The 13,407-nt window shown below is 40.8% G+C and overlaps 1 protein-coding gene across 1 annotated transcript; it reads left to right on the forward strand.

Annotated features, from left to right (window-relative positions):
• Positions 1 to 85: 85 nt before the first annotated feature.
• On the forward strand, positions 86 to 3,580 carry unc50 (unc-50 homolog (C. elegans)). Its single transcript, XM_041966269.1, has 6 exons — positions 86 to 156; positions 1,062 to 1,333; positions 1,458 to 1,578; positions 1,756 to 1,895; positions 2,338 to 2,445; positions 2,925 to 3,580. The coding sequence occupies exons 2-6, from the start codon at positions 1,066 to 1,068 to the stop codon at positions 3,059 to 3,061; spliced, it is 774 nt and encodes a 257-aa protein (XP_041822203.1). The 5' UTR covers positions 86 to 156; positions 1,062 to 1,065; the 3' UTR covers positions 3,062 to 3,580.
• The last annotated feature ends 9,827 nt before the right edge of the window (positions 3,581 to 13,407 follow it).

Genomic DNA, 13,407 nt, shown 5'->3' on the forward strand with positions numbered 1-13,407 from the left:
CTGCAGGAGATGCTGCCTTTCACCTCCGACTACATTTCCCAAGATGAACTGGCTGTTACCGGAAGTATCTACGTGTGCACTTTCGCGACAGTTCAGGAAGCATCTACAAACAGCCACAGAAACAAGTCAGGGTTGGTGTCTTCGGCAAAAAAACAGGTGAATATTATTTTGGATTAAGAAGTTTAGTTGTATTGCTCATTAAAAAAACACTCACAGTAGCGTTTAGGCCAAGTCTAATAGTCGTGAGAGTGGCTGGGCCTTCTCATCTTATTAAACTAGTTAGCAACATGCTAACTGTGTCTACTAGCAAACACAGCGAATGGAAAATGGAAATTAAATATTTAAATGCTTCGTCGGGCTAAAACTACCTTTGCACGCTGTTAATTGGTTCATATATCAATACGTTTAACGAATTCTGACATGTTTGGCGTAACTTAATCAATATTTAGCATAGGTTTGTAATAGCATCCTCTGTTTCTGTGTTGTCATTCTTTTTTTAAGCAGGTTTGCGTTTTGTTTGGTGATAGGATGTGTAAGTAAGGACATGTGTAAATAATAACAATTGTTAAAGGGCGTATTATAGAAAAGTGAGATTTAGATTCCGTGCATGTTTTTGTAAACCTCAACTAAGCTACAGGACTGGTTGGGCGTGATAGAAACTTCTGTTTGTGTTTGTAGGACTGGGATTGTTTAGTTAAGCCGTTCATGCAAAGCAATATTAGATATGGATGTTGAAGCAGAAACCCTGCATTTGTTGAAATTTATTTTTGAATGCATTGATATTTTGGAGGAAAACTCAACCACCATCGATCCACCGTCAGCTGTAGTCCTGGAGCTTCACTCCACAGACAAAATTTAAAATGAGAATGATGCATCTGCTGACAAAATTGATTGACAAGACCAAAACATTAACTATTGAAATGCAATTATTAGGCTTGTTTTTGGTGGTTAATCTGCATTTAGTTGACGGTGTTGAAATTTCTCAGAATGTGAACAGTGATTCAACCTGTCCTTCTTCTCTTTCGTGTCCTTACATCAATCTCTTCCAATCTGATGTTCAGCACCATGTTGCCGACCACCTTGCCACAAAGCAATGGTGCCCCCGGTTCAAGGGATGCCGCACGTCACACGGCAGGCGCCAAACGCTACAAGTACCTGCGACGGCTACTACATTTCAGACAGATGGACTTTGAATTTGCCCTGTGGCAGATGCTTTACTTGTTTACGTCACCACAGAGAGTGTACCGCAACTTCCACTACAGAAAACAGACCAAGGACCAGTGGGCCAGGGACGATCCAGCTTTCCTGGTCTTGCTCAGCATCTGGCTTTGTGGTAAGTCTGTACTCATGTGGTCAAGTCTTGATGACAGCGTCTGTCTAGTCTTTTGCACTCTTACTCCTCGCCTACTTTACCTGTTTGATTTAATATAACTGAACACTCCCTCAATCCTCTGCAGTGTCAACAATAGGTTTTGGTCTGGTGCTGGACATGGGAGTCCTGGAGACTCTGAAACTGCTGCTTTGGGTGGTCTTTGTTGACTGTATAGGAGTCGGTCTACTCATATCAACCCTAATGTGGTGAGTAGGAAGTTAGCCTAGTTTATTATATAAGATGGAACTAATGACAGAGATTTCCTCCAGTTATGGTATTGAGGTAAATCAATTATATCTGTGTATTTTGGACTGGAGTTGACTTGAATTATCTGTACAGCTCATGTAAAACTGAACTTGGAGATAGACTATTGTCTCTTCCAGGATTGTCAGCAACAAGTACCTTCTGAAACATCCCAGCAGAAACTTTGATGTGGAGTGGGGCTATGCATTCGATGTTCACCTCAATGCTTTCTACCCCCTTCTTGTCATCCTGCATTTCCTGCAGCTCTTCTTCATCAACCGTGAGTCAGCCACAACTCTGTATGAGTTGTATCAGTGTGTCTGAAATGACATTGTCCAATTCAAGGCATTAAATTGGCTTGAGTAGAGTTAAATGTGCATTTTGTCTTAAATGCAGATTTGATTTGGGCCACTGTTCTACTTCATTTACTGTAGTTTTAAATTCCATTAAATCAGTAATTTGTTTTATTTGTAGTTATTGTTTTAAAGCACAAGTAAAGTGTTTCACTTTGGATCGAGTTTTAACATTTGGTCTCATGTGGATGTTTCAACCTTCTTTCGTATCATTGTATAATTAAATGTTTCATTTCATGACCAAAATTGCATGACTTATCAAAATACTAAGATAAAAACTAAATCTAAACACCAGGCATAGAAATTAGCCCTGTTTGGATTATTTTCCTCCTGTATCACCACATTCACACTTTTCTTTATGCATTTCAGATATTGTGGTGATAAACTCAGACTGGTTCCTGGGATACTTTGTCGGGAACACTTTGTGGCTGATTGCCATCAGTTACTATCTCTACATCACGTTCTTAGGGTACAACGGTAAGTCAAAATACTATCTACCACAAGTAACTGACAAGTATTTCGATCATCAGCTTCTCTGTTGTGAGGATTTGCTGTTTTTGTCTTATGTGATGGTGAATTTATCATTTTGTCAATTTGACATTGCAGGCTGTTGGAAATGTTCTGACATTTTAGCAACCAAACAAGTTATCGATTTAGAAAGAAATCTGCGTGGTTATTAATAATGATAATAACTGTTGTTTGGTGTCCTATTCTCATATTTCAGTAGAAATCCAGGAAAATTAAAGTTTCAGAATCTTTGGTAACCCTGAAAACAATGAAAACCAGAGAAGATCTGTGTGTGCCAGTGATTTATCATAAATGAAATTAAAGTGATGTGATGTACAGTGTTTCCTGCTCAAACTGGAGGTTGGAGTATGACACAAAACAGAGGGGGATCATTCATGTAGATGTGGTTGAGCGTGTGCTGATGTGTTCATCTTGCGTCATCCACACAGCTCTACCCTTCCTGAAGAACACCGTGGTGCTGCTCTACCCCTTCGCTCTGCTCGGTCTCATCTACGTCCTCTCTGTCTCTCTGGGCTGGAACTTCACCAAGGGTCTGTGCTGGTTTTACAAGTACAGAGTCCAGTAAAACCAGTTGGCCTCTGACGTCGGACACTAGTTGGCTTCAAGCCGACTCAGAATCTGTTTCCACCTCCTCTGTCAGTCAACATCTGATTGAGGAGGACCTCTGGTTGACTCAGTCATCTGAAACACCGGGTTGATTGACGCTGAGCTGGTTAACTGTTGCTCGACTCTGATTGACTCTGCTGATTTTCTGTTTGGCTCTTATGTTGAGCTCCAACGTCAGTGAACAGTGATGTGTTTGGACTAGTTGTAGAAACCGGGGGACAGATGAGATGCAGCTTTTATTGTTTTTTTGTATGATTTGTAAATAGTATTGTGGCAGGTTGTAATATATATACCCAGATGATTGTCTCAGAAGAAGAAAAATTTGCTTTGTTTCTTTGAGTTTTCTTTAAAAAAAAATCCTGCTTATTGAAGAGAAAAAAGGAAAGTAGAGGAACATGGGATGCAAACTTTTTTCCCCTTCTTTTTTCTAAAAATGTACATTCCAGAGTACTTTCAATAAAAGGTTTTATGAACTGAAGCTGCCTCTGTTTTGTACCCTGGAGGAATAAATCAGATCCTTCTTTGTGCCCCTTCTGGGAAATATTTTAACAGTGTGCAGGTGTTGTTGCAAATCTGTAGTAACACGCCATTGTCTCACAGTGGCGCTGTTGCAGTAATCTTTTTGGTAAACGGATGCACAGATGCAAAGTGAAACATCTGTAGCGGAACAAAACTAAGAGGTGATGCATTACGCATTTTATTACCATTAGCATTTTATATGATAAGAATTTTTTATTGTATTGAATTGAAAACATGCCTCAAATGAGAAATATTTCACAAGGTCCATGGAATGCGTCGGACTGTCGGGAAACAGCCTGGGGCGAAAGTGCGCCTTCTTCGTGTTGGGCTAAAACGGAGCGGCTTTGACTTGCTGCCCCCTACAGGCTGTATGTGATAGATAAGCAAAAAGTATTGGAAATTGTGCAAATAGGTCAAAATAAAAATAATTTAAAAATTAAAAACGAATCTAAGAAAAAATAGAAAAAATGTTTTGCTCAGCAATAATAGAACTCTGGCAAAGAGGATAAAAAAAATACCTTCTAGTGCAAGAAGAGTGGATTCTAGATGTTTACAATCACAGAGGAGGTAGATGTGGTTGATAAAGTGACACTGATTCCAGGTATTGGTAGATACAGAGGTTATTGGACATAATAACTATACAGTAGACTTAGAAGTCTACACAGAATCAAGAGCTTTTGTGTTACAAAGCATTCGATATGCAGATGTCATACAGTAATGATGATTCAAGTTCATTTATTGGCTAAGATCTAACTATTGCACTGGGGATGAACAATGGATTTCTGAATTTCTCTGCCCATAACTCAAATTCTAATGTATTCATATTTTCTCCTCTTTGATCTGATCCACCCAATTTTAAAGAGCACATTGTGTCATATCTCGTCAGATCTGTTAAGTGTTTCTGTTCACGAGCATCATGTCTTGTCTTACACTTCCAGTTTTATTGTGAAACCTAACTCTCTTCTCATTTCAGGCCCCTTGACTTCCTGGTGTGTTTCCCGCCTGTCTGATTGTCTACCCCGCCCTAATTGTCTCCACCTGTTCATTGTTCTCTGGTGTATATATAGTCCGCGTCTCCCTTTGTCCTGTGCCAGATTGTCTCTTGCCATGTCCTTGTACCCAGCCGTGATTTCGCTAGCTTCCTTGATCCTTGTCTTCCCGTTGTTCATAGTGTTTTGTCGTAAGTAAGTTCTAGTTGATTATTAGTATTTTTCTAGCTTTGATCTGGTTTTTGTTGTTACTTTGTTCCAGCCGATTGAACCCTTTTTGAGTTTAGTTGATTCTGCCAAATTATCCTTAGCGACTTTTGTTTGAACTTTTCTGCCATACTGTTTATGAGCTGTTGTTATATCCTGAGCCCCTTTTGTTAAATAAATAATTCTTTTATTTTGAAACCTCGCTGTGGTGTCTGAGTCTGTATTTTTAGTCCAGAAAACCTCGTGCCTCCGGGCTTGTCACATTGTGTCCAAATTGTGATTGCCCACCAAAACACTGACAGTCTCTGATCCATCGCAATGGCGTTATGTGTCTACTATATGTAATCCAGCAGACCTTGCCTCTAGGGGTTTAAGGACAAAGCTGTTCCTGGAAAATGAGGTGTGGGTATCTGGTCCCTCATTTCTTGTACAGCCAGAGGAAATGTGGCCTGTCAATCCAGAGCGATTGAAAGAGCTTCCATCCGAAGACCCAGAAGTTAAGGCATTGGGTGACATTGTTTCCATGGAACAAGAGGAGGATGATGCTGTGATATATTTGATAAATTGCAGCTCATCATGGACTCGTCTCACAAGAGTGATGGCCTGGATTCTGAGGCTCAAAACTTTACTTCTGAACGTCAGGAAGAAATTGAAAATTGTCGCACATCTGTCTCAATCTTCGCCTGATTTAGCGCAAGTGGATGCTCTCAACAAGGAGGTAAATGACGACAAATCCGGTCATGGTTGTCTTTCAGTGTAAGAGATCAGAGATGAACTGGAAATAATCAAGTTTTGTCAAGGAAGATGGTTCCCAGATGAATTAGCATGTCTGCGAAAGAGTGAGTGTGTGAAAGGAAATAGTCCTACAAGCTCAGTCCCATATTGGAGGATGGGATATTGAGAGTTGGAGGACGACTTAGCAAAGCTGCCATGCCTGAGGAGTCTAAACACCCAGCTATAATCGCCGGTGGCAGGAACCATGTGCTGTCAAGGCTGCGGCAGCGCTATTGGATTCCTTCGGCTAGTGTTGCCATAAGGAAAGTCCTGGCTAAGTGTGTCATTTGTCGCCGGCTACATGGAGCTGTGGGACAACAGCAAATGGCAGATTTGCCTGTTGACAGAGTTTCAGCCGATATACCTCCCTTCAGTTATGCTGGAGTTGATTACTTTGGACCTTTTGACATCAAGCGTGGGAGGAGTCTGGTGAAAAGATATGGAGTCATCTTCACATGTTTGGCAGTAAGAGCAGTGCACATTGAAGTTGCTTCATCTCTGGACACAGATTCATTCATCAATGCCTTACGACGCTTTATTGCCAGAAGAGGGCAGGTCAAAGAGCTACGTTCCGACAATGGCACTAATTTCGTTGGTGCAGAGCGTGAATTGAAACGAGCCATTGAGGGATGGAACCTGGAGCAAATCAATGATACACTTCTCTCAGAAGGAATCAAGTGGACTTTTAACCCTCCTACTGGATCGCATCATGGCAGAGCCTGGGAGAGGTTAATTCGCTCCATCAGGAAGATTCTCAATTCCACGCTGAGAATTCAAAATCTGGATGAGGAGGGACTACACACAGTACTCTGTGAGGTGGAATCAATTCTGAACAGCAGACCGCTTACCAAAGAATCCACAGATCCAAACGACGTGGAAGCGTTAACACCCAACCACCTTCTTCTTCTCAAATCTAAGCCCAGTCTTCCACCCGGTTTCTTTCACAAGGATGACAGTTAATGCACGCCGGAGATGGAAACAGGTACAATACATTTCTGACCTGTTTTGGAAAAGGTGGGCTAAGGAATATTTGCCACAGCTACAGGAGCGACAGAAATGGGCAACGGTCAAGCGTAACTTCATCCCACCTTAGTTTGTTTTTGCTTGTTTGACTTGACTTGAGTGGTTATTCACTCTGAAGAAAGGACAAGTGCTAGTAACCTTTGTCCTGACATGACTTTTCTTGACTTAAAGGAGGAATGAATCAAAGAACTCGCATAATTGATGATGGACAATTTGGATTAAGAAGAAAATCGTCTTGTGTTGAAAAGAGCAAATATTGCAGGAAAGAGGGAATTGCATTTTACTGTTTATTATTTTGTATATTATATGGATTTTGATATGGTTAATATTCTGTAATTATTACTCATTGCTATGTATTGACGGTAATAATTAGGGACCGGAATGTAGATGCCTGCTCTTTGTGGCCGCTATAGCTGCGATAATTTATTGTTATTATTGTATTGTCACATCGGAGTAGGCGGGTCACGCGGTGGCGGTATGTCAGCATCAGAGGTGGTATAGTCAGCTGTTCACCTGGTATTGGGGTTTTTGAACTGGGAGGGGATGAACGGGAACTGCCACTTTTTGCTGACCGCTTGATTTTGCCATTGATGGAATTCCTGCTTTCTGATGTAAGTGCTGTTTTAATCACCAATAAATGCACGAAGCAGTATACTTTTGGAGCAGGTTATTCATTGAACACAAACTTCAGCCAGCGCGTCGGGCATGGCATGTTTTTTTCCCTAATTCAGCCTCTCTGCGGCTACGTGGATCAGGATAGTCGCCTGTAAATAGTCTCGCTACCTCTTCCATCACTGACAATAGAAGCAGTAGCAGTAGTGAGTGTAGGAGTAGGAGCAGTCGGAGTAGGAGTAGGAGTAGCAGCAGCCTGCACCTTCTGAGGAGACTGAGGTCCTTCTGAGTGTGCAGGCCGCTGCTCAGGACTTTTTCTGACTCTGTGGCAGCCTCTGCTATCCTCGACGCCATTGATCCCCAACCCGTGGGCTGCGGCCCACTAGTGGGCTGTGGGTCATTTGGTACTGGGCCGCACAGAAAGAAAAAATAATTTCCATTTTTTTGTTTTTTCACATAATTTGAAAAACAGGTGGTGTCTGACAGTGCCAGTCTGCAGCCAGGTCCTCTTGACATGATTAAAAAGTGGATTTACATTCATTATTATTGTTATTATTATTATTAAACAGAAAATACCACAGTTTTTAATGCCGATCTTATCATTTTATTTTGTTTTTATCTGCTGACATTAAACTGGGCCATGGTACAGAAAGGGTTTTGGACCACTGCTCTACGCTGTTGTCTGATGACCCCCGGGCAGCACAGAGCGGGACAGGAAGGGACTAAACAAGCTGGTCAGGAGGGCCGGCTGTGTCCTGGGCTGCCCACTGGACTCTGTGGAGAAGTCGGGTGAGGGGAGGATGTTGGCCAAGCTCACAGCCATCATGGACAGCAGTTCTCACCCATTGCACTGGACTGTAGAGGAGCTGAGCAGTTCTTTCAGTGGCCAACTGAGGCACTCAGTGCTGACAGGTACATGATTTGAGTGGAGTTAGATTGCAGACTGGCGTTGTGTTTTGTTATGTACGACGTTTTAATAAAAGTTAAAATAAAATGGTGGGCGTGGTCTACGGTTGACAACGTTGCAGTTCGAGTGGAAAGTGGCGGGTGTCCTACTGGCTCTTCTAAAACCTGCTTTATAAAGAATTGTGAAGTACGGAAGGAAAATGAGAGCTAGTGGCTGAAGTGGAGTTTCTTGTGAATTATGAGGTCAGTCAGTGGCTGAACGACCACACAAACACACACAAACAGTTGGTCGCTGCGTCTATTGCTTGCTAGCTTAAGTTGCAGCTATGCTATGCTAACTATGTAATTCGCTGTGAATTATTTTCACTGTTTGCAGCGAATAAACAAACGACCCAGCGGTCAAATTCTCCCGAACGACACGCGGAGTAAATATGATTTTTTTAGTGAGGTTATATGGCGGTTATTATACTGTTTTCGTTATAGTTTACCAATCGTTATTATTAGGGGTAATCAACGGCACCTGTGAACAAGCTCGTGAACATCAGAGGAAAAGAAAACCGGCAGCATTTACGATAACCACAGTATTCACATTAAGTTCACATAAAGTTCAATATTGTTATTCGAATAACGAGACTGCATACAGTTTAGTGGCTGTTGTGTGTGCCGCTCACGATTTTCCCTTATTGTGCGATTTAGGCTCAATCACCATACATGATATCTTTCTCTTGCTTAAATATGTTGGGGCTTGGCGTCGGTCTTCTGTGTCATCCAGTACTGTCGGTGTTTATTTCTCCATAGGAACCTGCTCACTATACATCATCCCGCTTAGAACATGGCTTACTACTAAAGCATTTAATAATGTGACAGAAAATCGTGATTAAAACATTTTATTGATTTAAAATTAGCCTACTCTCGTCTGTCACCGGTCTCACTGCGCAGCGGATCTTAAACGCGTACGTTGCATAGCAACCCGTTCACACTGCGCAGGCCGGCAGGCAGAAAAACTTATTTCTTTACAGATATTTACCGGAATCATGTCAAATGTGGAGAAGTGACGGGATATCCCAGACCTGAGAGAAACGTAGCTTGCGACAGAGTTGTGTTTCATACCTGCCTCTCAACCTGCTAAAACAGTTGTCCCCAACCTTTTTACTACCGGTCAACACTTGACTATTTTACCGCGACTCGGGAGGGGAGGGGGTGTACGTCGATTGTTTATATTGTAAATATAATAATAAACGCAAATCCACTGTGTACTCATATGCAACTTTATTAGGAGCCTCTTGGTAACTTTGCGCCAACAACAGAACATGAGTATTGAGTTTTGAAGGCTTCATTGCCTCATAAGAGAGTCGGTTGCCGCATATGATGCAGAGCGGGCTCGGTGCGTGGGAATCACCTGCCGCGACAAATCCATATTTCTAGTAGGACTCCTGGTATTGTCTGTTAAAAGCTTTCTTTTTCTTGGAAGTCGTGGGCTCTTCTTCTGTCTCTTACTGGGCCTTTTCCCCTTCGCAAAGAAACTTTTCAAAGACGTCTTTTATACTCATTTTGCTAGCTTGTGAGTTAAATTTGAGCGCTGAAGTGACCCAGATGTAACCGAGAAATTCCGTTCATTTTTCAAAATAAAAGATTTTTCAAAATAAAAGATAGTTCAGACTCAGATAATAAATAAAACGGAAAAAAATTATTTCTTGTGCGCCTGGTACCAATTGAACATATTTATTTCTGTCCTTAATGCTCTAGTCACTTTATCCATTCCATTTGCAATCTGTGTGTAGTCTGTGAAATTCAACAGAATTCTTGGCAGTATATTTTAATGGCAATTTTTCTTACAGTTCTTTGCAGCAGTATTATTTTTAATATATATTGTTTACACAAATGCGAATAAAAAAACATATGTACAAAAAAGTGCATTTTCAAAACGAGCGCTCCTCACTCTGAACATCTGACAACTTGCCTCCTCTCTCTCCAACAAAAACGGAAGTTACTGAATGAGCAGCAGAACCTGATTTATTTTGACTGCGACTGAAACAATATCATGGACGAATGAATGAACTGGACAAAAGTGGAAGCACCTTTCTTCATGTGTGTAATAGACAGCAACAGACAATCATGTCTGGTTCACATATTGAAGAGTTTCTTTCCAATATCATATCCACCATTTTTTCACCTCTGCCTGTTTGAGTCGTGTATTTGAGTCCAGTACCTCATGCCTGAGCACACTTTTTTTTCTGACATTATCCCTTTGTATCTTTCAGGAAAGTTTCCCTTTCAGGATAGTCAAAAGTGCAGAAAACTGATAAATTTTTCTCATTAGGAGGTCTTGATTTAAACCACCCACATTTCCACCGAAGGCATTTTGCACCACATGGACCTCAAGACGGCCACACATTTCAGGGACTACCGTAAGACCTGTTTGATTGTTCTGTGTTAACAAACAATTCAAGTGTCTGTAGCAGTTCAACATTGTTTTGTGTTACTGCAAATTACGAAACATGCCAACTTTACTGCACTGCAAGTCAAAATTAAGTTCTAATGTTAGTGTTTCAAAGTCAGTCTGCGTTGTCTTTGATTCGACCGAAAGCATTGCAGTGATTGAAAAAGTAGTCTCAATGTCACAATTTAATGTGACTTTCCCACGTATAACGTAATACTGTTATATAATGGCTGTAAAATACAAACTAATCTTTTATTTAATTTAGTTTCCTGGCCAAGCCCCCTCCCCCATATCAAGCTAGCTAACAAGCACTGCCACTGTGATGAAAAATGTTGTAAGAACAGTATGTATGGTTGTTATATTTGAGGATTTAAAGCTGGTTTCATGATTTGTCTTTCAGATCCAGGATGAGTTTCACCGAAACACAATGGTGTACCTCGAATCGAAGTTCATGTCCAAGCTGGATGAATATACTCCTCGGCTTCTGAACTGCTTCTGCTCCAAGGGCGGAAGCATGTGGTTGAATTTGCAGAAGGTAATGATAGCCTGTGATTCTCTTTTCAAATATGTATTATTTCAAGTATGAAATAATTGCATGAGAATTTGTTTCATTTGTGTTTTATTATACTGGTCCCTGAGATGGCACAGGAAGGATCCTTGATTGGGGCTTCTTCACAGTACTAGAAACCACCTGGTATTTATTTTTGTCATTTCAGACTCTAAGCAAACCCAACATCAACATGACCAGAGATGTTGTCATTTGATGTTTGATGATATACCTTGGGGAATCTACAGATCAACTCTTAAAAGAGTATGATGTAAGTCAGCCATGTCCAAACTATTCCATAAAGGGCCATGTGGCTGCAGGTTTTCGTTCCAACCAAGGAGGAGCACACCAGGCTGGACTCATTTAATCAGCTGATCTCACTTTTCAGCTGATAACTAAGGGATCCCTTGATGTTGATTGGTTGGCCTGGTGTGCTCCTCCTTGGTTGGAACGAAAACCTGCAGCCACACGGCCCTTTATGGAATAGTTTGGACATGCCTGATGTAAGTTGAAGTACACGTTAAAATAAAAAAGAAGGTATCTCTCTCTTCTCTTCTACCTGGTATGTCTTGGGAAGGTAAAATCACAAAATAGTCATAACTATATTTTTCCCAGTAGTTCTTGGCATGCTACATCATTGTCCTCTGTTAAGTGTGCTTTTAAAAAAAAAACTATATTAACAAGCAGTATCAGATCAGATGCCTCACATACCACAACCAAGAAAGGTCAACATTTTAGACATCAGTTTACCTCTGATCTGATCACTCTAACCTATATTTATTATTGGATTCATCTCATCATATACCTCACTATCTCAATTTGATTTCACCAACTGCCAGAATTTAAAACTTGTCAGTAGTTTATTAAATCTTTTTCCAAAGAATGCTTCACCTAACAACTGTATTTTTATAAGTCTTATTTTGTTCAAGTCTTTATAATTTGTCTCTAAAGAGCAAGCCAAAGAAATATAGGCCAAAAAACTGCTTTGTGAATACAAAGACATTTTTACAGAGGACTGAGGCATTGTTTTGAATCAGCAAAGGAGAACAGAACTGAACCAGTGGCTGTGGAAGGCTTCAAGCTTCAGGAATGAACTTACAATGCCACATAAGTCTTGTTTCCACTATCAGTACAGTACAGTACAGTACGGATCTGTACGGTAATGGTTCGGATCGGTAACGGATAGCTTTGTGGTTCCACTGTATCGGGGACCCTTACTATAGTAGGCAGAGTGTGGACTACTGTAGAGGTACAGGCACCGTGCCTTCGAGCTCCTGCTGCACAATGATACAGAGCAGTGCCTCTTCAACAGTCTACACTGTTACATTGTTAGCGGGTTCCAACATGTTCCTCTTGAGAAAATACAAACAGCAGATACAAAGGGGAGGTACCCGACCAAAAAGGCTGCAAAAATGGTAACGGGTTACCATGATACAGGAACTAAAATAAAAAATTAAAATAAGCGTACCGTGCCATCCTGTACCACACTGTACTGCATAGAGGAAACGTGGTTATAGAGATTGGTTGACAGGTGACCAGCCTGTGTTAGCAAATGTAGAAAAAGACATTTCTTAATACAGTGCTAGGAAGAAATGAAAATATGCTTTTATGTACGTTTTGTAAGTGTTATTTCAGATTTTTCTAAATCACTGACAAATATAGAGTGCTTTACAAGCAACAGCTATGACAAACTCCAGATTTTCTTGTCCAAATTCTTGGACACAATTTGTGAAATAGGACCTCCTTTGGCAGCACTGTCTGATATACACAATGTGCTTGCTATTACAGGATGCTGATGAAGACCTCTCAGGACCTTGCTGTTCCAAGCCTGAAGATCTACAACATCAAAGCTAATATGTCAGACGACCCAGACGACATCGGTATCGTGGTGGAGTGCTTTTGACTTGATACTGACATATAGTGGCCCTTCTCTGTTTTACTGTTGTATTTTGGCATTTTTCACTTGTTGGGTGCTGGATAAACATGTTTTAAAAATTTGCACAAATAAATGTTTATCTGCTGCTGTTTTATCTGGAAAAATTATGGCAACAAAGTGACATTCAATATCACTGACTTGATTTCTAGTCCTGTGATACAACGTGGCAGTGCTGTTTGGATTGTGTAGGAGCAGTGTGAACTGAATCCTCTTTTTGAGCACAAGTATCTTGTGTTTAAATTAACTTTGTTACAGATAAATAAGAACAACAGTGTAAATGTGATTTAAATCAATTTCACCCATAAAATATTAGTCAGTTTTACCTAGATGATCAGTAAATATGAATCAGTTT

Source organism: Chelmon rostratus, chromosome 24 (assembly GCF_017976325.1).
Source record: "Chelmon rostratus isolate fCheRos1 chromosome 24, fCheRos1.pri, whole genome shotgun sequence".
NCBI lineage: Eukaryota > Metazoa > Chordata > Actinopteri > Chaetodontiformes > Chaetodontidae > Chelmon > Chelmon rostratus.